The sequence below is a fragment of the Gymnoscopelus braueri genome, assembly GCF_963280865.1.
Source record: "Gymnoscopelus braueri genome assembly, chromosome: 2".
NCBI lineage: Eukaryota > Metazoa > Chordata > Actinopteri > Myctophiformes > Myctophidae > Gymnoscopelus > Gymnoscopelus braueri.
Window position 1 is genome coordinate 12,242,469 of NC_137604.1, and position 23,079 is coordinate 12,265,547.

The 23,079-nt window shown below is 41.6% G+C and overlaps 2 protein-coding genes across 2 annotated transcripts in view; one reads left to right on the top strand and one right to left on the bottom strand.

Annotated features, from left to right (window-relative positions):
• dchs2 (dachsous cadherin-related 2) overlaps positions 1-23,079 on the bottom strand; it is a gene marked incomplete at both ends in the record, with an annotated part of 90,272 nt that overhangs the window by 58,484 nt on the left and 8,709 nt on the right. The window contains 11 exons of the mRNA XM_080440635.1: positions 353-576; positions 1,107-1,291; positions 7,338-7,603; positions 8,845-9,034; positions 10,371-10,552; positions 12,254-12,490; positions 13,857-14,106; positions 14,536-14,724; positions 18,277-18,561; positions 19,436-19,588; positions 21,701-22,029. Coding sequence (XP_080296761.1) covers positions 353-576; positions 1,107-1,291; positions 7,338-7,603; positions 8,845-9,034; positions 10,371-10,552; positions 12,254-12,490; positions 13,857-14,106; positions 14,536-14,724; positions 18,277-18,561; positions 19,436-19,588; positions 21,701-22,029 — 2,490 coding nt within the window. The remainder of the gene's footprint in view (positions 1-352; positions 577-1,106; positions 1,292-7,337; positions 7,604-8,844; positions 9,035-10,370; positions 10,553-12,253; positions 12,491-13,856; positions 14,107-14,535; positions 14,725-18,276; positions 18,562-19,435; positions 19,589-21,700; positions 22,030-23,079) is intronic.
• LOC308098778 (E3 ubiquitin-protein ligase TRIM39-like) lies at positions 3,101-5,264 on the top strand. Its single transcript, XM_080447209.1, has one exon. The coding sequence runs from the start codon at positions 3,399-3,401 to the stop codon at positions 4,806-4,808; it is 1,410 nt and encodes a 469-aa protein (XP_080303335.1). The 5' UTR covers positions 3,101-3,398; the 3' UTR covers positions 4,809-5,264.

Here is a 23,079-nt window from a genome sequence, read left to right on the forward strand (position 1 = left end):
TAAGTACATTTACTCAAGTACTGTACTTGAGTAGCAAACAATGTGTCGCGATGCGAGGCTTGTAGATCTGTAGATCTGCTATTTTCAAACATTTTAGTACTGTTACTTTTGGTACTTTAAGTATATTTTGATACCATTATTTTCTCTTTTACTCAAGCAAATGTTTTATTCCAGACTTTTACATCTACATTGCAGAATTGATACTTTTACTTAAGTAAAACATATGGAGAGAAGAGGTTTCTGCCCGACAACAACGATTTCTACATTGTGGCATTGCAACTTTTATCTTCTACTTTTAAGTAAAAAATATTGGAGTAGTTCTTCCATCACTGAACCGCAGGTGCCGCCGTACCTGTCTTGGCGTCGATGCGGAAGTACTTGCCCTCCGAGAGCAGTATGTATGAGAGCTGGGCGTTCTTCCCTGAGTCCCTGTCCCTGGCCAGGACGGTCCCCACCAGGCCCTGAGGCGACGGGCCCTCTGACAGCGTGAAGTAGTACGCCTCGCTGCTGAACGCCGGCGCGTTGTCGTTGGCATCCAGCACCACCACCACCACAGAGGCTGTAGCCGTCACATTGCTGCTCTGCACCGCCTCCCTGCCCAGGTTATCAGAAATATCAAAATTAAAAAAAAGAATTGCAAAAACATTTGAGTTAACTGAAATAAATATAAAAACGAGGCTTCACAAAAAAAAACTATGAGTAACTGAATTGGTATTGTGCCAAAACTAACTAAAACTGACTAAAATCCTAGAGAAAATGTCATTTGTTTTGGTCTTTGTAATTGCATTGTAGTTGCATATGAAATCTATCTTCCATTTGCTTAAGTGTCCCAGTTTGTGAATTGTGAATACATTTCTTTAAATGGTATATGTATATATTTTGTATTACTCAATACTTTTTTAATCTAATACGTGACAAATACCCCATATTTACATTAAACTAAACACTAAAACTAACTCTAGTCTAAACCAAAACTAAGCCTTTTCACTAAATAAAAACTAAACTAGCAAACCCTCTTGTAAAAGCTAATTTAAAGCTAAACTGAATTTGAAACCATGTACTCAAAACAAAATCAACATTTTAAAACAATTCAATCCTCTACTAACCTGGCTGTGGCCTGCACTGTGAAGCGGAACATGGGTTGTGTCTCGTAGTCCAGGCTGTCAGAGAGGTAGAGCCAGCCGCTGCTGTGGTGAACCCTGAACGGTGGAGAGGGGAACCCTGCCTCTGGCTCCAGGGAGTATGTGACGCCCGCGTTGGACCCTCCTCCCCGACTCCCATGGGCCCTCACCTGGACAGTGGAGGACATTAACAAATTGTTGCTGTCGGGGCAGAAACCTCTTATCTCCATATTCTAACTTTTTGTTTTTTTCGTAAATTAATGCCCTACTTGATCATACTACAGCGTCACACAAAAGCATCAAAAGTGGCAGATCTGCAAGCTTGAAATGGGACACGAAGCGACGCGTCTTGAGCTTGTAGATCTGCTGCTTTTGCTATTTTCTTTATTTGAATCCTGAAAAGTAATAGTTTTGGACATATGAGGTTTCCACCCCACAGAGACTAAAGTACATTTACTTGAGTACTGTACTTTTTTTTCTTTTTTTACCCGCTTTTTGTTGTCGATTTAGTCGTTTTGCCAATTGATTCCTGCCCACACACAAATTAAGTATAGCCTTCATCCAACGCCTCCCGCCCAACACTCCCTGCTGACAGGTGCCGCCCCAGCCCGTAGGATGACAAATAGGGCATAGCAGTGGCGGCCATTTTCTGGTTCCACTTCAAAATACTCAATGCATTTTTCCCATTGACATTTCCAAAAATATTTATATCAATTATTCTAAGCCTAGAATCAAGCCATCCAGGGTCCTGGTGAATCATGACCATAAAACGTTTGATTCTGTGAAAAAACTTTTTTGAAAACGGCAAAACAAAGGGTATTTATTAAATATAGTATATCATATAATTAAATATTAAATAAAATAAAATCACAGAAAAAAAAATGTATGGTCATGATTCACCAGGACCCTGGATGGCTTGATTTTAGACTTAAATGAATTGATATAAATATTTTTGGAAATGTCAATGGGAAAAATGCATTGAGTATTTTGAAGTGGAACCAGAAAATGTCCGCCACTGCTATGCCCTATATCCCCCAACTCGCCCCCAACATGGGCCAATTGTGTTCGTATTGACACTCGACAAAGCCGGATTAGATTAGAACCCACAACCTCTGTGTGTCGGGTAGGCACCTTACCACTGGGCTACCCGGGCGCCCTTAAGTACATTTTTTGAGCATCTATACTTTACTAGAGTACTGTATCTGTTTTTTGTTTTGGAAGCTTATGACTTTCACTCAAACACAAAACTTTTGACTCCACCACATTTCTAGGAACTGGGGACCCCCCATAACCAAACTTATGCTTTATGAATGAACCACTTACAAATAGTGAAAATAGCTATTTTTTTTCTTTTCATTACAGTACAGCAATGCATTGATATTAAAAAGAAAATCTACTTCACTATTTGTAGTATATTAATAATTTTAAAAGCAAGTAGCCCAGTACTTCAACTCAAGTACAAATTTGACTGAGCAACTTTCACTTGTTGTTGAGTAATATTTTAATTTAAATATATGCATTTAACTTTAAATGCTAAAAATAATCACACCCCCCCATATAAATTTAACTGTTGATGTAACATAGATTCAGATTCACTTATTCTCACTTAGATGCACTGGTTAGGTACATACATGGACATGCAGGTTTCCCCTGCATGTCCACTAGATGTCACTATTGACTCAATTATCAACCTAGAAAGCTGTACATGAACAATGTCAGAGTTAAACAGTGTGAATGGTCATGTGTCTTGTAGACATGCAAGTAATAGTAGACATGACATGCAGTGTCACATCATGTATCAAAGCCTTGAGAGATAGGAGAAACAAGAACCTGACCATGATAGTGTGTGTGCGTGCGTGCGTGCGTGCGTGCGTGTGTGCTTGCATGTGAAATTTGCAATTTTTTTATGGTCTGTCAATGCTCCTCCTCTTGCCTGAGTCATCTGACATAAACCAGGAAACAGGGAGGTTGTTATTCTTACATTCCTCACTGCCAACACGCTCTCACACACATAGAGAGACGGACAATACGATTAACTTTTAGACCAAACACAACTTCCAGTGAGGAGGACAGACTGTCTTTCCACAGCTACAGGAGGGAATACTGACCCAGACCCCTGGAACCTGCTGCTGATTCTGTCAGCTGAATGGACTTTAACAACAACCACAATTCACAGTGAAAGTAAACTTCAGGGAACATTCTAGAGAAGGGAGAGTTAATACGACTGACTGACTTCCTGTATTGAGCAAAGTGTTTGTAGCTTCATTCAGAGACTAAATGGCTTCCAAGTCGTCTCTTTCAGATGAGGATTTTTCCTGTGCTGTGTGTTGTGACATTTTTAAAGATCCTGTTGTCCTGTCCTGTAGCCACAGCTTCTGTAAAGAATGTATTCAGAATTGGTGGAGACAGAAGGAAATAAAGGAATGTCCAGTGTGTAAGAAAATGAATTTAATGGATCCTCCACCATGTAACCTGGTTCTGAAGAACCTGTGTGAGGCCTTCATACAGGAGAGACATCAGAGAGCTTCATCAGGGTCTGAGGATCTCTGCAGTCTACATGCTGAGAAACTCAAACTGTTCTGTCTGGTTTGTCAACAGCCAGTGTGTGTTGTGTGCCGAGATTCTAAAAAACACACCAACCACAGTTTCAGACCCATCGATGAGGCTGCACTGGATCACAAGGAGGAAATCCAGAAGTCACTGGAGACTTTAAAAGAGAAACGGAAGGTTTTTAATAAAGTTAAAACAAACTGTGACCAAACAGCAAAACACATTAAGGTCCGGGCCCGGCACACAGAGAGGCAGATTAAGGAACAGTTTAAGAAGCTTCATCGGTTTATACAAGAGGAAGAGGAGGCCAGCATCACTGCACTGAGGGAGGAAGAGCAGCAGAAGAGTCAGATGATGAAGAATAAGATTGAGGGTCTGAACAGAGACATATTAACCCTTTCAAACAACATCAGAGCCATAGAGGAGGAAATGAGAGCTGAACACATTTCATTCCTGCAGAACTACAAGACCACAATGGAAAGAGTCCAGTTCAGACTGCAGGATCCACAGCTGGTCTCAGGACCACTGATAGACGTGACCAAACACCTGGGCAACCTGACCTTCAGAGTCTGGAATAAGATGAAGGCCATTGTCTCTTACAGTCCTGTCATTCTGGACCCCAACACTGCCCATCCACGATACACCTTGTCTGATGATCTGACCAGTGTGAGATGGGGAGAGAGACAGCAGCTTCCTGACAACCCAGAGAGGTTTGCCTACTATGCCTATGTCCTGTGTTCTGAGGGCTTTAACTCAGGGACTCATAGCTGGGATGTTGAGGTAGGATACAATGCATTCTGGGAAGTGGGTGTGTTACCAGAGTCTTACCAGAGGAAGGGACACGGAGGGGGTCAACACTGGAGAATAAGGTTCTCTAAAGGTAAATACGGAGCAGACTCCTTACCAGGGTCAGACACTAATCTCTCACTGAAGCGGAATCCTCAGAGGATCAGAGTCCAGCTGGACTGGAATGAAGGAAAGCTGTCATTCTCTGATCCTGATACTAACACACACATACACACTTTCACACACACTTTCACTGACACACTCTTTCCATACGTTTACAATTGTGATGAGACTGTCCCTCTGAAGATGTTACCAGGGAAGGTCAGTGTAACTGTGGAACAATGCAGTTAGACATGATGATGATGATGATGATGATGATGATGATGATGATGATTATATGACATTTAGAATATTACTCAGTTTAAAATCTATATGATTGTGTTGTGGTCAATGACAATCACATTAACAAGTGTTTCCTAAAATAATGGTTCTTAAACTTGTTCATGTCAAGGACCCCCAAATTGATATGTATTTGACCACGGACCCCCATCTTAAAGATTAGATGTCCCTATATCTAGGCTGGTGACTAAGGGCGATCGGGCCTTTGCCGTCAGGGCCCCTACCCTCTGGAACAGCCTCCCATTGGACATTAGGGTTGCAAGTTCCATTGCCATTTTTAAAACCAAATTAAAGACCCATTTTTATAGAAAGGCCTTTTTAACCTCTTAACAGCAGAATCTCGGTGCTTCTCATTTACTCACTGATACTGTTGTATGTTGTTTTTATTGTTGTAAAATTGTATTTCATTGTTCACTGTCTGATTTTAAGTTGTTAAGCACTTTGTAACATTGTTTAAAAAGGTGCTATATAAATAAAGTTTATTATTAAAATATTTGGTGGCAGGGATTTATGTAAAAAACAAAAACATTAGTTCCTCATCCACTTGTTTTTGTATTTTATATCATAATCATTAGTTCCTCATTCACTTGTTTTTGTATTTTATATTATAATCATTAGTTCCTCATCCACTTGTTTTTGTATTTTATATTATAATCATTAGTTCCTCATCTACTTGTTTTTGTATTTTATATTATAATCATTAGTTCCTCAGCCACTTGTTTTTGTATTTTATATTATAATCATTAGTTCCTCATCCACTTGTTTTTGTATTTTATATTATAATCATTACTTCCTCATCCACTTGTTTTTGTATTTTATATTATAATCATTAGTTCCTCAGCCACTTGTTTTTGTATTTTATATTATAATCATTACTTCCTCATCCACTTGTTTTTGTATTTTATATTATAATCATTAGTTCCTCAGCCACTTGTATTTTACATTACATTAAAATTGTGTTCATAAATAAGACTTGTAGAAATGATTAGCTGACTCCTGAAGCGCCCACCACCACTTACAATATAAACTGTGAGTAGCCTATTTTGAGCGTGCACTGGAGGATCGGGGGCCCGTCCTAAATAGCCTGCATCACGGCCCACTGTCACTATGTTACACCACTGATCCTGACTGTTCCTGTGTGAACCTGTGTCTAATTATCAGGTTGTGATTCTCTGCCTGATCCCTGATGGCTACATTAGTCTTCACTGTTTGATCTCCTGCTCCTGATCCTTGACTGTAATATGGATTAAATCTTGAATTCCTGCCTGATCGTCTCTATGTTGAACTGTCTGAGTCACTGAACGCTACATACATAGTTAATACAGTATTTACTATAAAAGGTTGACTATCCATGTTTTATTGTAAAATATTATATCATGAGTCAAACTAATTCACTTGATGTTATCCCTCCTCTATAATGACTGATGTCAGTAACATCACATTATTATTTAAAAAAAATATCCAACTAAGACATTTTTACTCTTTCTCATACAGTGATTATGCAGGGCATTTAACTTTGATAAATTGCCTACATTTTGGTACTACTAGCAATTCATAATTCCAGTATATTCTGTATTCAGATATGACTTATTCATATCATGTTCTATAGTGACAGGCAAGACTGTCAACTTGGCCACAAGCATAAATGTCACCAACCAAATTAATGTATTAGCTGTTGAAAGAAAAAAAGATGATTCAACAACGTTCAGTCAGCCAAGTGACTAAACGTACTACTAAACGTTACTACGTACTGTAACTGACTTACCAGAAAACACAGAAATATATGAATATGTTCTGTTGCTACTGTTAAAGTTCTCTTTAAAAGAGTTGACATTATCTATTTCTATATTGTACAGATCAGTTTTAATTGTCCTAAAGGAGTAGCTCACCAAAACAAATCTTATTTTCTATCAATTGCACACCCCATGAAGCCTTAGATTCATGGATTCTTTTTAGTTTTTCTCGCATTCCTAAGCCAATAATTTGATTACCGGCGGAAAGATGCTAATGTATCCGGTAGGAGACACAAAGTAGACTCTTTGTGTCTCCTACCGGAAATACTCTCGTCATCAAATTATTGGCTTAGGAATGCGACAAAAAAAATTCAAGGCTTCATGGGGTGTGTAATTGATGGGTAAACTACTCCTTTAAGATGAAAGGCAGAGTGACAAGACTGTAGTGATGATGTCCCCAAGAGACAAATGCTGGAGCTGCTCCATAGATGGTGAATAATGGAATGGTGATTTAGCTATGAACTCAGAGCTGTAAGTCTAAATAAATACATTCAAGAAAAACTCATGTGGATGTAATATTAACAATTCTATGAGCCCACACAGTTCAGTGTCAAATGGGCATCAGCTCATTTAAAGTGTTAATGCTCTGATTTACAGTTTAGGGAGACAGTTTGAGACACGATTCAATATCATTTGAATAGCACAATATAAATGTTTTAATTTTAAATCAAAACAAATACCCGCTCACCTGGATGACCCGTGCGTCCCTGCGGTACCCCTCCCCGATCTCCACCTGGTACGCCAGGGTCTCGAACGCCAGGGCGTCGTCTTCGGGGGCGTGGCCGCGCTCCACGTGGACCGCCAGGGTCAGCGTGGAGCTGAGAGGCGGGACCCCCTCGTCCTCCGCCACGATCTCCAAGCTGAACGTCCGCCGGGGGTCCGAGGAGCGCAGGGTCCGGTTTAAGGTCACGGTGCCGAGGTGGCGGTCGACGGCGAACATCGCCCCCATGTCCCCTGGTGGTGGAAAGTAACTAATTACATTTAGTCTCTGAAACCTCATTATGTCCAAAACTACTTTTCTGGATTCAAATTCAAAAATAGCAAAAGTAGCAGATCTACAAGCTCAAAACCCGTCGCTTCACGTCGCATTTCGAGCTTGTAGATCTGCTACTTTTGATACTTTTGTGTGACGCTGTAGTATGATCAAGTAGGGCATTAATTTTCGAAAGAACACAAAGAAGTTAGAACATGGAGATAAGAGGTTTTTAGCCCGACAGTAGTCTCGCATAGCCAGACATGTTTTATGCTTCTACTCTACAACATTAGGGGCAAATGTCATACTTATTACTCCACTGCGATTATCTGAAAGACGTTGGTTACAAGTTACTTTGTCCTGTGTTTCAACGTCCTATAATGTCTGTGCGAACCCGGGGGTCTGGTAGGGGCGGGGGGTTTAAGAAGCGACCTGGGCTCTTTAGCAGCCACAGGATCAGAGGATACAGTACATGACTATACTGACAGACAATCTATGAACTGAAAAGACACTCTCGTATGTCACCGTGGGAAACTGTATGAACTGCTTACCCACACAAATGTGATATAATGTCTGTCACCTCTGAAAGCTTGTTTTTAAAAAAAAGTTGGTCACAAAAAAAAAAAGTTACTTTGTACTGTATATTTATAGAATTATTACAAAGCCTATTATACTTCATCAATTCAGAAAATAGCTGATCTACAAGCTCACAGCGTGTCGTGATGCGCTGTGCACTGTGAGCTTGTATATCTGCTATATAGATTATGACAATTTTTTTCAACTTTTGAAAAAACTTGAGAAAAGTGATATTCTACAAGCAAACATGTTGATGCCAATACAATACTTGTGTACTATCTATTACTAGTAAAAATTTGAACACAGGCCTTTTACTTTTACTTACTGTTACTTTTCAGGACTCAAATATCAAAAACAGCAGGTCTACAAGCTCAAAATGTGGCGCGAGAGCTTGCGGATCTGCTATTTTTGATACTTTTGTGTGACGATGTAGTATGATCAGTGTTGTAGTGCTAAATTTGGAAGTGGGGGAGCGCACCCCTCCACTACACCCCTGAGTATGATCAAGCAGGGCATTCATTTACAGAAAAAGAACACAAAAAGTTGGAATATGGAGATAAGAGGTTTCTGCCCAACAGTAAGGATTTCTACATTGTGGCATTGCAACTTGTACTTGAGAAAAATAAATCAAGGTTACTTCTCCCACCAGTGTCGTCGCTGCCCTCTCCTGGGCGGAGGCGGTAGCGCGTCCTCCCGTTGGCACCGCTGTCAGCATCGTGGGCGTGGGCGATGAACAGGACGGTGCCCGGGGGCGTGTTCTGGGACAGGGTGACGTAGTCGCTGGCTCTGGGGAAGACCGGCGCGTTGTCGTTGACGTCTGCGATGGTGATGTTGACCTGCACATAGAGGACGCGTCAGTTCATTGAATTAATCGATTTAGAAGGTGGTGTAATTGATATTTCTTTGGTTAACTTCTTAAAAAGTGAAAAATATTCTGATAAAGTTATTCTGATAATAATTAATAGAGAGCAGGGGTCTTTTTTTCAGGCTAAGGACCCCTTAGCTGAGAGAGAGATGAAGCAGGGACCCCCTACTACATGTTGGATTCATGTTAATGTGTATTTTCAGACATTTAACCACTTAAACCCTCAATACTTTGCAAACTTGACCTTTGGCTCTGTACTTGTTCTACTCTTTTTTCCCTCCACACCAAACCTCCTCGCCGAAAATAGTCGATCTAAGCTCACAACGCATCTGCGACACGTTGTGAGCTTGTAGATCGGTAATTTCCGGCAAATGTTCCCCCGAGTGTAAGGATGCGTTCAAGTGGTTACTGTAAAAAATGTATTAAAAAGTTCCTATCACAAATATTTGGCGCCCCCCCTGCAGTATCTCTGAGGACCCCCTGTTTGTTCCGTAACAGGGGTCTTCCTGTCTCTCCAGCTCTTCAATAAACATACAATGCATTTCAGATGGGGTCACCAATTTCATCCAATCAGGGGAGAGAACCCATTTATCAGCTTCAAGTTTTACAGTGGTCCAGTTAACATGAAAAAAATCTGATATATTATTTTTATAATGAGTCAATGACTGATTGAGGGTTTGATCAGTAACAGATCTCTCGTCTCTCCAGCTCTTTAGTAAACAGAAAATACTTCTTTTCAGGTCAGGATACCAATGTCATCCAATCAGGAGAAAGAAACCATACACTGTATGGGTGAAAATAATAATACGTCGGATTTTCTTTTAAAAGACCTGAGGCGATAAAAAAAATCTAAATCCTAACATTTTTTTTTTTTTTATAAAAAAAACAAAAACAAAATAGCAGATCTACAAGCTCATAGTGCGGCACTCGGTGCCGCGCTATGAGCTTGTATATCTGCTATTTTTTAATAGCCAAAGAAATCTAAAGTGACACAGATGCGTTCCAGGTCTTAATGGGTTAATCCATTAAGACCGGGAACGCATCTGTTTCTTTGGCTTTGGCTATTCAAAAATAGCAGAGCTATGAGCTTGTAGATCTGCTATTTTGGGGGGGGTGTGTGAAAATGTATATTTTTAAAGGGAACATTTGTAAATATTTGGAACAAAATATTTTCGCTAATAAAAAATACATATTCAACGATTTGCACACATTTTCAAGATTTTTTTTTTAAATAGCAGATCTACAAGCTCATAGAGCGGCACTAATAGAATAATGGCTGATAGAATGATGGCTGATCGCAGACCTACCTGTGTGCTGCTGTAGACAGGGGGAGAGGTGGAGGTGTACGCCTGTAGCACCAGCAGGACGTACGGCTGGGTCTCGTGGTCCAGAGCGAGGCCGCTGCTGATCCCCCCGGACTCTGGGTCCACCCGGAACACTCCTCCAGGGTCTCCTGAGGAGATCCGGTACCGCACCGGTTCTACCGAGTCTGGACACAAGACACAAAGAATCAAAGTCATTGATGCTTGGGAGTCGTTTATCAGCATGTAGATTGCGTTTCGTTATTATTTCTTAATTACAATTAAGGCCTGAGGTTCTGAGGATCTTCTATCTAAATCCTAACAGTTTAAAAAAAAAACATATGTTTCTATGTCAGTGGTGCTCAAACTTTTTCATGTCAAGGACCCCCAAAATGATATGTATTTGTCCGCCGACCCCCATCTCAAAATATGTTGTTCCAGGGACTCCCAGAAGCAAAGATTTGAGTTAAAAATGTTCGCTTTGAAAGAAAATATATATTTAAAGATTTGCAGAAATTATCTCGATTTTTCAAAAATAGCAGATCTACAAGCTACGAGCTTGTAGATCTGCTATTTTTGAATAGCCAAAGTGTAAAATAATGTTTTTTTAGCTCAAATCAAAAAGTGACACAGATGCGTCCCAGGTCTTAATGGGTTAATTACCATACCTATTTTGGGGCTAACATTTTTGGTGAACAAGATTCTCTACAATCTCTACAAACTTTTTCTTTTTTTGAGCGGGGCAGCGTTTTGGATATAAAAGTCCAGAGAACTCGCACACAACGTTTATTGATGCCGGCAACATTCTAACCTATCAACCGTTGCTGTGCTCGAACGTCCTGGTCATCGGTGTTAATAGCGCAAAAGAGCTTGGCTGAAACAACGTAAACATGCAGTTCATGCATCTTTACCTTAGAAATGCATGCAGAATGCAGTGGTGGAAAGTAACTAAGTACATTTACTTAAGTACTGTACTTACGTACAAGTTTGAGGTGTGAGCTTGTAGATCTGCTATTTTCAAAAGATTTTTATACATTTGAAAACTGAAAGCACAATTAGTACTTTCTACTTTTGGTACTTTAAGTACATTTTGATACCAATACTTTTGTACTTTAAGTACATTTTGAATTCCGGACTTTTACTTGTAACAGAGTTTTGATACTTTTACTTAAAGGGTAAGACCACTTTGGTAGAGGTTTGTGTTGTGTATTTACCTTGCCATGATGTAACTCCAAAGGTGGACAAGAAATCTAAAATAATTGCTCCATTGATTAGAAATTGATAATTCAAAATATGCTCCTCATTGACTTACATTGTACAGTAAAACAGCTCTCAAAGTCACTCTTTTAGCACATAAACAAACACAAACAAAGTTGATTCAGACAATATAGAACATCACCAAGCCCAGTACTGTTTTTTTTTCAATAAAAATGTTAACTTCCTGTTGATTTTGCTATTTTTATTAAAAAGAAAACCTGGACTGGATTTGCGGATCCGGATCCGGATCTTCAAATAGTAAAATCAGCAGGAAGTTAACATTTTTATTTAAAAAAAAAAACAGTACTGGGTTTGGTGATGCTCTATATTGTCTGAATCAGCTTTGTTCGTGTTCGTTTACGTGCTTATAGAGTGACTTTGAGAGCTGTTTTACCGTACAATGTAATTCAATGAGGAGCAAATTTAGAATTATCAATTTCTAGTCAATGGAGCAATTATTTTTGATTTCTTGTCCACCTTTGGAGTTACATCATGGCAAGGTAAATACACAACCCAAAACTCTACCAAAGTGGTCTTGCCCTTTAAGTAAAACAAAATGTAGTACTTTTACCACCACTGGCAGAATGGCACTGAGAGCTGCAAAAAAAACACAATGCCTAGAAATGACTCACTGGCAGGGTTGATGGCTTCCACTCTGCCCACAGAGGTTCCGGGCGGGACGTCCTCAGGGACGGTGAAGGCGTAGCGTGAGCTCTGGAAGAGCGCCGGGGCCTGGCCGCTACGCACCACGCTGATGGTGACCTGGGCGGGGCGGGCTGAAGTCCCACCGGCACCGTCCTGGGCCGAGATGGACAGCCGGACGCTGGCCGCGCCCAGGTGTGTCAGAGTGGAGGCGAGGTACAGCACTCCTGCGGGTACAGACAGACGTATAGGTTGGCGTTTTGTAGTGGTGGAAGAAATACTAAGAAATAGTTCTTTTACTTAACCCATTAAGACCGGGAACGCATCTGTGTCATTTTCAGATTTCTTTGGCTATTCAAAAATAGCAGATCTACAAGCTCATAGCGCGGCACCGAGTGTCTTCGATACAACATCGTCATAGTTCAGCAGCCTCTTCCACTTAAAATAGGGGAAGAGGGCCAAAAATAGCCGATCTACAAGCTCACAATGTGTCACAACGCAACACATTGTGAGCTTGTAGATCTGCTGTTTTCACAGAATGTTCGCCCCCAGAATAGGGACTCTAGGCTTCATGCGGTTAACCCTTTCTAACCATTAGGAGCGGTCGGCCACCAGGTGGCGCTCAGCGACCAGCTCCAGCTCTGAGGTGGGTGCATCACCGTCATCTCTACCAGGGCTGCAATGTTTGTTTTTTATATTTTTGAAAATGCATATCGGTAAACCACTTCAGCATTATTTTATACTTAGTTGTCACACAATGGTGTTGCGCAAAAATAGTGAAAATAGCAGATCTACAAGCTCACAGCGCATTGTGATTGTGAGCATTGTGAGCTTGTAAATTGCCTATTTTTACTTTTGGAATTATTCACCTATAACGACATGCCCAAAATAGGGTTTGATTATTTGGTCGATTATGTTATAAAATTACAGATTATCGATATTTTTTTAAATAATTGATTAAATCTATTAGTTAATTTATTTAAAATGTTATATTTGACAGGGACAATACATAAAACAATGTATCAAGTTATGAAAAACATGAAACCGTTGCATTGTCTGTGGGTTTCTAGCCAGGGTTAATTTGCAACCCCAGATCGATTGTCTGCTATTTTCAGCGAAGGCTTTCCCCACAATAACAGAAAACAGAAAAAACACACCCTGAGGGACTCCTGTCGACCATATAGGGCAGTGGGTTCTCAACCTTTTCAGGCTGTGACCCCCACAAATAATCATGTGTGAACTGGGGACCCCACTGGGGAAGCACTTGGAATTGTAGGAGTTGAGTCATTATATTTTGTTTGACTCAGATAAATATTGTGAAAATAGCAGATCTACAAGCTTGTAGATCTGCTATTTTCACAATGTTTTCCTCGTTCTAATATTATTTGACTATTTGGTCAATGTTTGACCAGTTTTGATAGTGTAATTTGTTGATTACTTTTGACACAGTTATGGTATTTTTTACTTTCTTTTGTTCTTCTTTTAATGTATTAAAAAGGTCTTAAAAGTCCTTAAATTGTCACTTCACATCATCTGGGGACGTCATCTGGTTTAAGTGGTTAACTGTTGCACCTCTACATCATCATCTCCTACCGGTGTTTTTGTCCAGAGTGAACAGCGTGGACGGGTCAAGCGTGGACGGGTCACCCGGTAGGAGGAGGTGGTAGGTCACCAGTCCGAAGTGCTCAGCGTCTCGGTCGGTGGCCACGACGGTGAGGATCTCTGAGCCCGGCGGGGCGTGGCTGCTGACGCTGGTGGCGTACTGCTCCGGGTCGAACACTGGACGGTTGTCGTTCAGGTCCAACACCTCCACGTGCACATACGTCTGAGCGCTCAGACCCCCCTGATGACGCAAAATGGATGTTACATTATTTTAACAAGCTACAATCTAGGATAGTGCAGTCTGAAGTGAAACCACTGAAGTCCATGACCATTCTCTGGCTAAGATCTTTTGATGATTGATTTGACCTTTTAAAAGAGATTTATCCCCCAGGACTTCGGTAGAACAGAATCTAAATCATGATATGAGCAGCGTTTAAGGACAGAGATTTTTTTATATTGTTTTCTGTTGTTACGTGGAGTCTGTGAGCAGTGACATTCATCAAATTTTTTGATTCTGGATTCACCGTAAACTCTGCACGAGTTACAGACAACACCGGGTAAACAAACTACTCCTAGGTAAACAAACTACTCCTTTGAAGGGTGATAGGGATGGAGGTTCTAGATCTACTATTTCCTCTGTATTTTGATGGAAAGTCTTTGGATCACTCACTGGATCTTGAGCTTTGACTAGAATGTCATACGCGGTGTGTCCAGCGTCTCGGTCGATGTCCTGTGACACACACAGCTCCCCCGTGTCTGGGTTGATGTGGAACAGAGGCTTGTCCTGCTTGTCAAAGCCCTCAGACAGAGAGTAGCGAACGCTGCCGAATTCAGGAGTGTCTGCATCTGTGGCAACGACCTGAAGAGAAGGCAAATACATACCGTCACATTGTACAGTAGCTTGATTCCAACGTATATCTGTTAACCTGTGTGTTAACCTTTGGAAATGTATGGTAAAGTACATCATAGTGTCTTAAGGGCACATCTTATTTACTCATTTACTACAAATTCGTACACATTATCTCTGGCGTCATGTGATCAGATTTGTCAGATTCCGGTCCAATTTGATATGACTGCCTCCAAAAAGGGCACTTTTCCAGTTATTGTTATTATTATTATTTGTGATTTACATAATGCAGTCTTTAACATTTTGTTGCTGTCGTGCAGAAACCAGCTAACTCCATTTTGACAATTTTGCATTTCTTTCCATAAATCAGTGCTATTGAACACCCTTTACGTCTGTGTGTTGTTAAAAAAAAATATTGAACCAATGAAAAGTATAAAAAAGCACTTCTGACAAAACCCCAAAACTCCATTGGATCCTCAAACATTCTGCTAAACCAGCTGACTCCACCAAAGGGGGGTGGAGTTAGCTGGTTTTGCTGACTCCAGGCTCTACCCCCTTTTGACCTCTAACCTCATTGTGAGCTTGGAGGTCCATTTAGCTGTTCTTATCAATGATGAACTAAACCTCCTAAGTCCACCTTTTGTTTTTTTCATTTCCTGAAAAATGAACATTTTGGAATTAGCTGGTTTCCCCCAGCCTGCTTTTTTTCTGCCCGATAGCAGAGATTTCTTTCTTTGTATCATTTATTATTTACCAGCTGCATCTGCTAACGTACGTAGACTACGTACTGTGATTCTGCAGCGGCAGTATTTACTGTAGGTCAAACATCTACAGTATCTAACATTTTCAGAAAGTTGGGTCTACAGATCACCTCCTGCCAAACAGGATGTAAATAGCACCCTACAGTCATAAAGTGAAGTCCATAATCATGGATAAGCGAGACACAGCCGGTACAGAATGAAGACCAGAGCTAATCAGTCCAGATAAAGACGTGCATCAAATCCAACACAAGTCCTTTGATCTTAGTTTACGACCACATGGCGCCCGATTCATCGGCCGCCAAATAACCGTTCATAATATGGGTATGTTTGTAATGACTCATACAGTGTGTGTGTGTGCACGTTACGGTGCCTGTCATAAATGTGATATCATCTTGGACTTTATGGACCATACACAGAGGCAGATTGAGAGTTTACAGGTCAATGTCTAAGCAGGAACTACCCGACATGCCCTTGGGTCTAATTTACACCCCTGCATCTGGTCCCAGCTAGGAGATCTACAAGCTCACATCGCGTTTCATTTTTGGAAAAAATATCGAAAATGTTTCGAAAATGTTTACATAAAATCTTCTCTTCTAGGGGTTCATGGCAAAACCTTTTCAGATGGGGGTCTGTGGCCAAATACACATCATTTTGGGGTCCTTGGCACGAAGAAGTTTGAAAACCATTGTCCTAGAGGAATGTGTTGTCGAACCTAAAGTCTTTCCCTTAAGATTGACCGCTCTGGTCCTTTTTGTTACCAATGCAGATCTCACAATGACTGCAGTTAGTGTCAGTCCAAGGTCAGTGTGTCTATTGGTGTTGGCACAGTGTCAGCTGACTCACCACAGTGACTCAGCAACTGGTTAGTTCACGTTTTTACTAACATGTTGAGTACAGCAGTGGTTCTCAAACTTTTTCATGCCGCGGACTCCCAGAGGACAGGAGAAGATATTTTTTTCTAAAATTCATGCTCACAGCGCGGCACGAAGTGACACACTGTGAGCTTGTAGATCTGCTATTTTTGAATAGCCAACGTATAAATGGATAAAGTGGTTAAAATGATTGTGACGCTAAATGAACTACTTGTCTTTAGCTGGGGAACCCCCTGGGGTTCCCACCTTGAGAACCAATGTTTACAGCACAACCTTCTCTTAAACACTTTTTTTATTTTCACTTTCCTTCTTTCATAAGTATTATTACCCCTTTTTTTACCCATTTTTTTTCTCCAAATTTAGATATTATGCCAATTTTGTTGTTTTTTTGTGTGCTTTTTCTGCCTTTATTATAGTGGAAATTGACAGGAAACAGGGACGAGAGAAGAGGAGTGACTCGCAGCAAAGGTCCACCGGGCTCGGGAATCGAACCGGCCTTAACTACTACTAGGCCATCGGTCAGCAACACTTTCCTATTTCTTCAGTAAATCAAACGGATTCCCTGTCAAACGTATACAGCGTCTATGTTTAGAGTGGTTAAGGGTTCTTTTGTAATGGTTTCTTTTAGTGCCAGGCTAGCAGGGAGGTACCAGGCATCAGAGCTGTCATATCACACACACACACACACACACACACACACACACACACACACACACACAGTTTCACCGGAGAGCGTCAGCTAGCGTCCTTAGGGTCAACACTGATGTCTTTGTGCATAGAGAGAATAACAAGTACTGTTGTTGAGATGTGTAAGTAAGAGAGAGAGAGAGAGAGACAGAGAGAGACAGAGAGAGAGAGAGAGAGAGAGAGAGAGAGAGAGAGAGAGAGAGAGAACAGAGAGAGAGACAGAGAGAGAGAGCTTAACTGTCCACCATATGATAGTGGTGACTGTTTTGCCCCCACATCAGGCTCAAATCTCTGACATTTTTACAAAGCCGTGTCAGTTGTTTTTAACCCATTTAGACCGGGAAAGAATTTAAAAAAAATGCAAATCTACAAGCTCATAGTGAGTGCCGCGCTATGAGCTTGTAGATCTGCTTTTTCTTTTTTTCTTAAAGCAAACGTTTGTAACTCAAATCTTTGCTTCTGGGGATTCTACAAATGATATGTATTTGGTCACAGACCCCCATCTCAAAATATTTAGTTCCAGGGACCCCCAGAAGTAAAGATTTGAGTTAAAAATGTTTGCTTTAAAAAATATATATATTAAAATATTTGCACAAAGATTTTTTTTAAATAGCAGATCTACAAGCTCATAGCGCACACAGGGAGTGCACAGAATGTACACATTTTCGTACACTCTCGGAGTGTACAGATCCGTAAGGGTCCATTTGGTTCTTAACCCATTAAGACCTGATAGGCCGATTCTACAAATGCCTTCTAAATCAGTAGTTCTCAAATGTTTTCGTGCCAAAGACCCCCAAAGTGATTTGTATTTAGCCACGGACCACCCCATCTGAAAATGTTTTGTGAGGAAGCCAGAAGAGAAGAAAAATTATTCAAAGTTTTTCAATCGAGATGTTCAAAATTTGACAAAAATAGCAGATGTACAAGCTCGCAGCGCGGCACGAAGTGGCCAGAGGACCGGTAGGCAGCGGTTCCGGTAGGAGACGCAAAGGAGACTCTTTCTGTCTTCTACCGGAACCGCTGCCGGTCATCAAATTATTGGCTAAATGCGACCAAAACAAAAAAATATCCATGAATTCAAGTCTCCACGGGGTGACTATTCGATATAAGGAAAGTCATTTTGGGGGTGAACTATCCCTTTAACTATCATAATTTCTGGGGACCACCTGGAACCCCCTGGACCTCCCCGGTCCCCAATTTGAGAACCACCGGTACATTCATTTATAATTACACCCCCCCCATACCTGAAGGAAGCAGCTGCCGATCGGGCTGTGTTCGGTGACGGAGACGTTGTACAGCTGCTGCCGGAAGGCCGGCTCGTTGTCGTTGACGTCCCCCACCAGCACCGTGACGGTCGCCGTGGACGACAGGGCCGGCTCGCCGCCGTCCGCCGCCACCACCAGGAAGCGTAGCTCCGCCTCCCGCTCCCGGTCCAGCCCGGTCGCCGTGGTGACCACCAGGCCCGACTCCGGGTGGATGGTCACGACCGGGCCGTCCACCTGGCTGGACTTGAGGATGGAGTAGGTGACCTGAGAATCAGAATTTACTTTATTTTAGAGCTGCAACTATCGATTGTTTTCATAGCGATTACTTTCCTTGATTACTTTTTAGATGAATCGATCATCGGAAAGCAGGATTTTTTATATATATTGTTGCTGGCGGGCAGAAACCTGCTATTTCTCCATATTTTAACTTATTAATGATAAATATGTGTTTTCGTGTACTGTAAATTAACCCCCTACTTGATCAGGGGTCCGCTCATAATTCCGACATCCCATAAATCCGACCATTAGGTTAGTGTGAGGTTAGGGTCAGGGTTAGGGATAGGGATAGGGTTAGTTATAATGGGACCAGTCGGTCCTAAACGCGGCTCGCAACGTGTCACGTTTTTGAGCTTTTAGATAATGCAACTTTTGCTGTGTTCGGAATCGGAATCCTGAAAAGTAACAGTTTTGGACATATGAGGTTTCCACTCGACATAGACCATATAGTATAAAAAGGTAGTATGCACATGACGTTAGACATAAGGTGTAATAACCCCCGTGCAGGGTCGTCACGAATCATGATCATGACATTTTAATTGACTATTGTCATACAAATAATTGCAATAACTAGCAAGTTAATTGTGTCTATGGCATTGGAACATATGAATAACAATGTTTTTTAAAGCACTATATTCTGATAGTAATCAATGCTATAGAGTGTATGTTCAGTAACAGGAGTCTCCCTGTGTCTCCAGCTCTTTAATAAACATAAAATACATTTTCAGGTACAGTAGGTGACAAAATTTGAGAGTACCCATTTATCAGCTTAATTTATTATGCAAACTGAAGTTGATTATATTCTCTCAAATTGCAATCAGGCGATAATAAAGTATTGCAATAATTGTGTCAGTCCTGCTACCTGGGCGTTGAGGCCCTGGTCTGCGTCTGCAGCCTGAAGCCGGAGGACGGAGGTCCCTGGAGGAGCGTCCTCCAGAACACTGGCCACGTACACGTCTCTGTCAAAGACCGGCCGGCAGTCGTTGGTGTCCGTGACCTGGACCAGAAAGGTGACCTATAGGTAGGGAGACATTTAGTGACATTTAGTGATCCTGTGGGGGAAAGAGAGACTCTCTCAAGAGTTTCCAGAGGCAGCGCGTCACCTTTCTTATGCCGTTCTTTCTCTGGGACCCCAATTTATATTGTAAATCAATGTTAATTTAACTCTGAGAGTGTACAAAATGGAACCAAATGGACCTGTTAGGGTCCATTTGGTTCCATTTTGTACACTCTCAGTTACAGACCCATAAGGGTCCATTTGGTTCCTAACTATCCATCATTGGGGGACCCCCTGGAACTCCCTCAAGGACCCTGGGGGTCCCCGGACCCCACTTTGAGAGCCAAATCAGGGGCCCTGATTCAACCACTTTTTGACTATGCTTGCACCTCCTGGTACTCCAACACCTCAGTGTCACTGAAGACTAAGCTTCAAACCTCCCAAAACAAACTGATTCGGCTACTCCTCGGATTGGGGCCCATGACCCACCTTTCTCCCACCCATTTTGCCAGCCTAGGCTGGCTCAGGGTGGAAGACAGGGTTAAACAACTAAAAATTGGACTGGCCTTCAAAATTGTAAATGCAAATTTGCCCGATATGCCCCCTATTCCCGCATATCTGAGTAAATACCTCCAAAAGGTTAGCGACACCCACAGTCACAATACCAGAGGGAGCGTTAACAACAATTTGGTACCACCCACCCATAAAACAAACATGGGCAAATTCTCCTTCTACAGCACTGCCACCCAGGATTGGAATAGTCTAACTCCATCCCTCAAAAAAATGCAGTTCGCTGGGCTCATTTAAAAGAGCCTTAAAAAAAATCACCTTTCAGGAGGCCAAAGGAGGAGGTAGTACCATTTTCCCGTTAGACAGCAGACCCCCCCCCCCCCCTGTTCTTGTACATTTTTTCTTTTTTTCCCCTATTTTTTTTTTTTTTTGTTGTACATAGTTTTTTTTGCTGTTTATTTTGTAATGATATTTGAACTGTGGTGCCACTATATATGCCTATGAATTGAATACCAAGGCCCTCATTGGAAACAAGTCCGCAAGGACTTTTATGAACGGACCTGTTAGACAAAGTATTTTAAATGTAACTGTGCTGTTTTACATTTTTTTGCCTAATAAAATATTCAATCAATCAATCAACAGAAAGAAAAAAGTACATAATAGCTAAAGTTAGCAATAACATAACTCAAATAAATAATGGTAGAATGAATGCTCAAAGATGCAAGGGTGACAGTATCAGCGATATAGACCAAATCATCATGATGTGGCACCCATGTACCACAGGCGCACCGATCCGCACCAAACTCGACACTGTTCAGGGGTCTGCCATCAGAATAGTCATACCAGAGGGCCACGTGTTGTCCCCCAAGGGCCCCGTCCCCTGGAGGCCACAGGCACACTGTTGTTCCAATCCGCACCGAACTCTGAACACTGTTCAGGGGTCGAACATGAGAATAGTCACACCAATATGTTTTTATTGCACACATATGGGGCAAGACAGCGTTTAACAAATGGCCATAACTCTGTGACCATTGCTCTGATCAGCACAATATAGGGGTGGATTTGAAGGCCGCGTTGCGGGCTGAAAATCTAGTTGTGTACATTTCCACAGACATTCTACACATAATTACCACTCTACACATTTGTTTACAAACATTCTGATCTGGTCTATAAAATAGGATAAAGTATCCGCACTATACAGTATCAGTCGGGAGAAATACACTAATAATAACTGTAGCATACAGTGTTTGTATCTGTCATGATGGAAAGCACTGGTTCTCAAAGTAGGGTCCAGGGACCCCATTAAAATTAGTGAATATAGCATCACAATCATTTTAAGCATATGTTATACTTGGCTATTCAAAGATAGCAGATCTGCTATTTTCGAAAAATCATGAAAATGTGTGCAAATCTTTCAATATATATATTTTGTAAAGCGCACATTTTTAACTCAAATCTTTGCTTCTGGAGGTCTCTGGAACAAAATATTTTTGAGATGATGGGGGGGTCCGCAGCCAAAAGCATAATCATTATGGGGGGTCTGTGACATGGAAAGAGTTTGAGAACCACTGATGTAAAGGGGCACATAGGACTAAAAAATAAGCAAAAACGTGATCAAACCTCGCTGCTCAGAGGAGGGCTTCCGACGTCGGACGCCAGAACCGTCAGCTCGTAGAGATCCTTCTCCTCTCGGTCCAGCTCTCCGTCGACGCACAGGGCGTACAGGAAGTCGTCCGTCTGCTTCAGGGAGAACCTGCCGTCGCCTCCCTCCAGAGTGACCGAGACCCCTCCCCTACCCTCCTCCTCGGCCAGGTCGGGGTCCGATACCGAGATCCGGGCGACGTACTCCCCGACGGCCGCCGCCTCCGACACGAGCGGCTCCCCCGTGTCGCTGAGGAACAGGACGTCGACGGTGGGGCTGTTGTCGTTGGCGTTCAGGACCCTCACGCCTTGAGATGGGGATGGATATTAAAGCCTCACTATGTAACTTTTTTTTAAATTAATAAAATGTAATTTTGTCCAAGTATGGTAGAGCATTGGTTCTCAAAGTGGGGTCCAGGGACCCCCAGGGCTCCTTGAGGGAGTTCCAGGGGGTCCCCAGCTAAATGGTGGATAGTTAGGAACCAAATGGACCCTTATGGGTCTGTAACTCTGAGAGTGTACAAATGGAACCAAATGGACCCTGACGGGTCCATTTGGTTCCATTTTGTACACTCTCAGAGTTAAATTAACATTGATTTTACAATATAGATTGGGGTCCCAGAGATAGAAATGCCATTAAATGGGGGTCTGTAGCCCTAATGCATGTCAAACTGGTTGAGAATCACTGCTAGAGCTGTAAAAAATCTCCTCTTATCTTGTCCCTGGCATATCTTTTCAAATGGGGGTCCGTGGGCTAATAAGTGTCAATTTGGGGGTCCTTGACATGTAAAGATTGAGAACCGCTGTGGTAGAGTATGTTAATACAATATAACTTATACAATTGGGGTGTTTGTATGTTGTCTCCCTGCTCTTCTATAGAGACATTTAGATTGTGTCAAAGGTCATGTCTCAGTCTCACCTAGACACATGATCTGACACAAATTTTTACCTGATGGTCAAGATTCAAATTATCCCCTGAGCAAGAAGGCAGGCTCTATTAGCTCAATGGCGGTAAAAATGTTAGCACTTGCACAGGAAACGTTCAAATCCGGGGTAGAAGAGGAAAGTAACATAGTGCTGCTTTAAGGCCTGTCACAATTATTACATAATCGTCCAATCGCAATTAATGTGAGATAATCGCAATTATTTTTGCATAATCGTCATAATGTTTTCCATGTTGAAAAATTTGAATATATTTCCAAACATTTAAAAGAATTGTGGAAATAGCAGATCTACAAGCTCAGAACGTGTCGCGATGCAACGCTTTGTTTGTCTACTCATGTTTTTGGGGGATTTTTTGGATTAGGATTGTATCAATTACAATTTGATTCCTTAATTTATATGGGTACCCGGTACCC

What these genes read in the sequence shown, in the direction of transcription:
- LOC308098778 (XM_080447209.1), top strand. Translation starts at nt 3,399, where the DNA reads ATGGCTTCCAAGTCGTCTCTTTCAGATGAGGATTTTTCCTGTGCTGTG.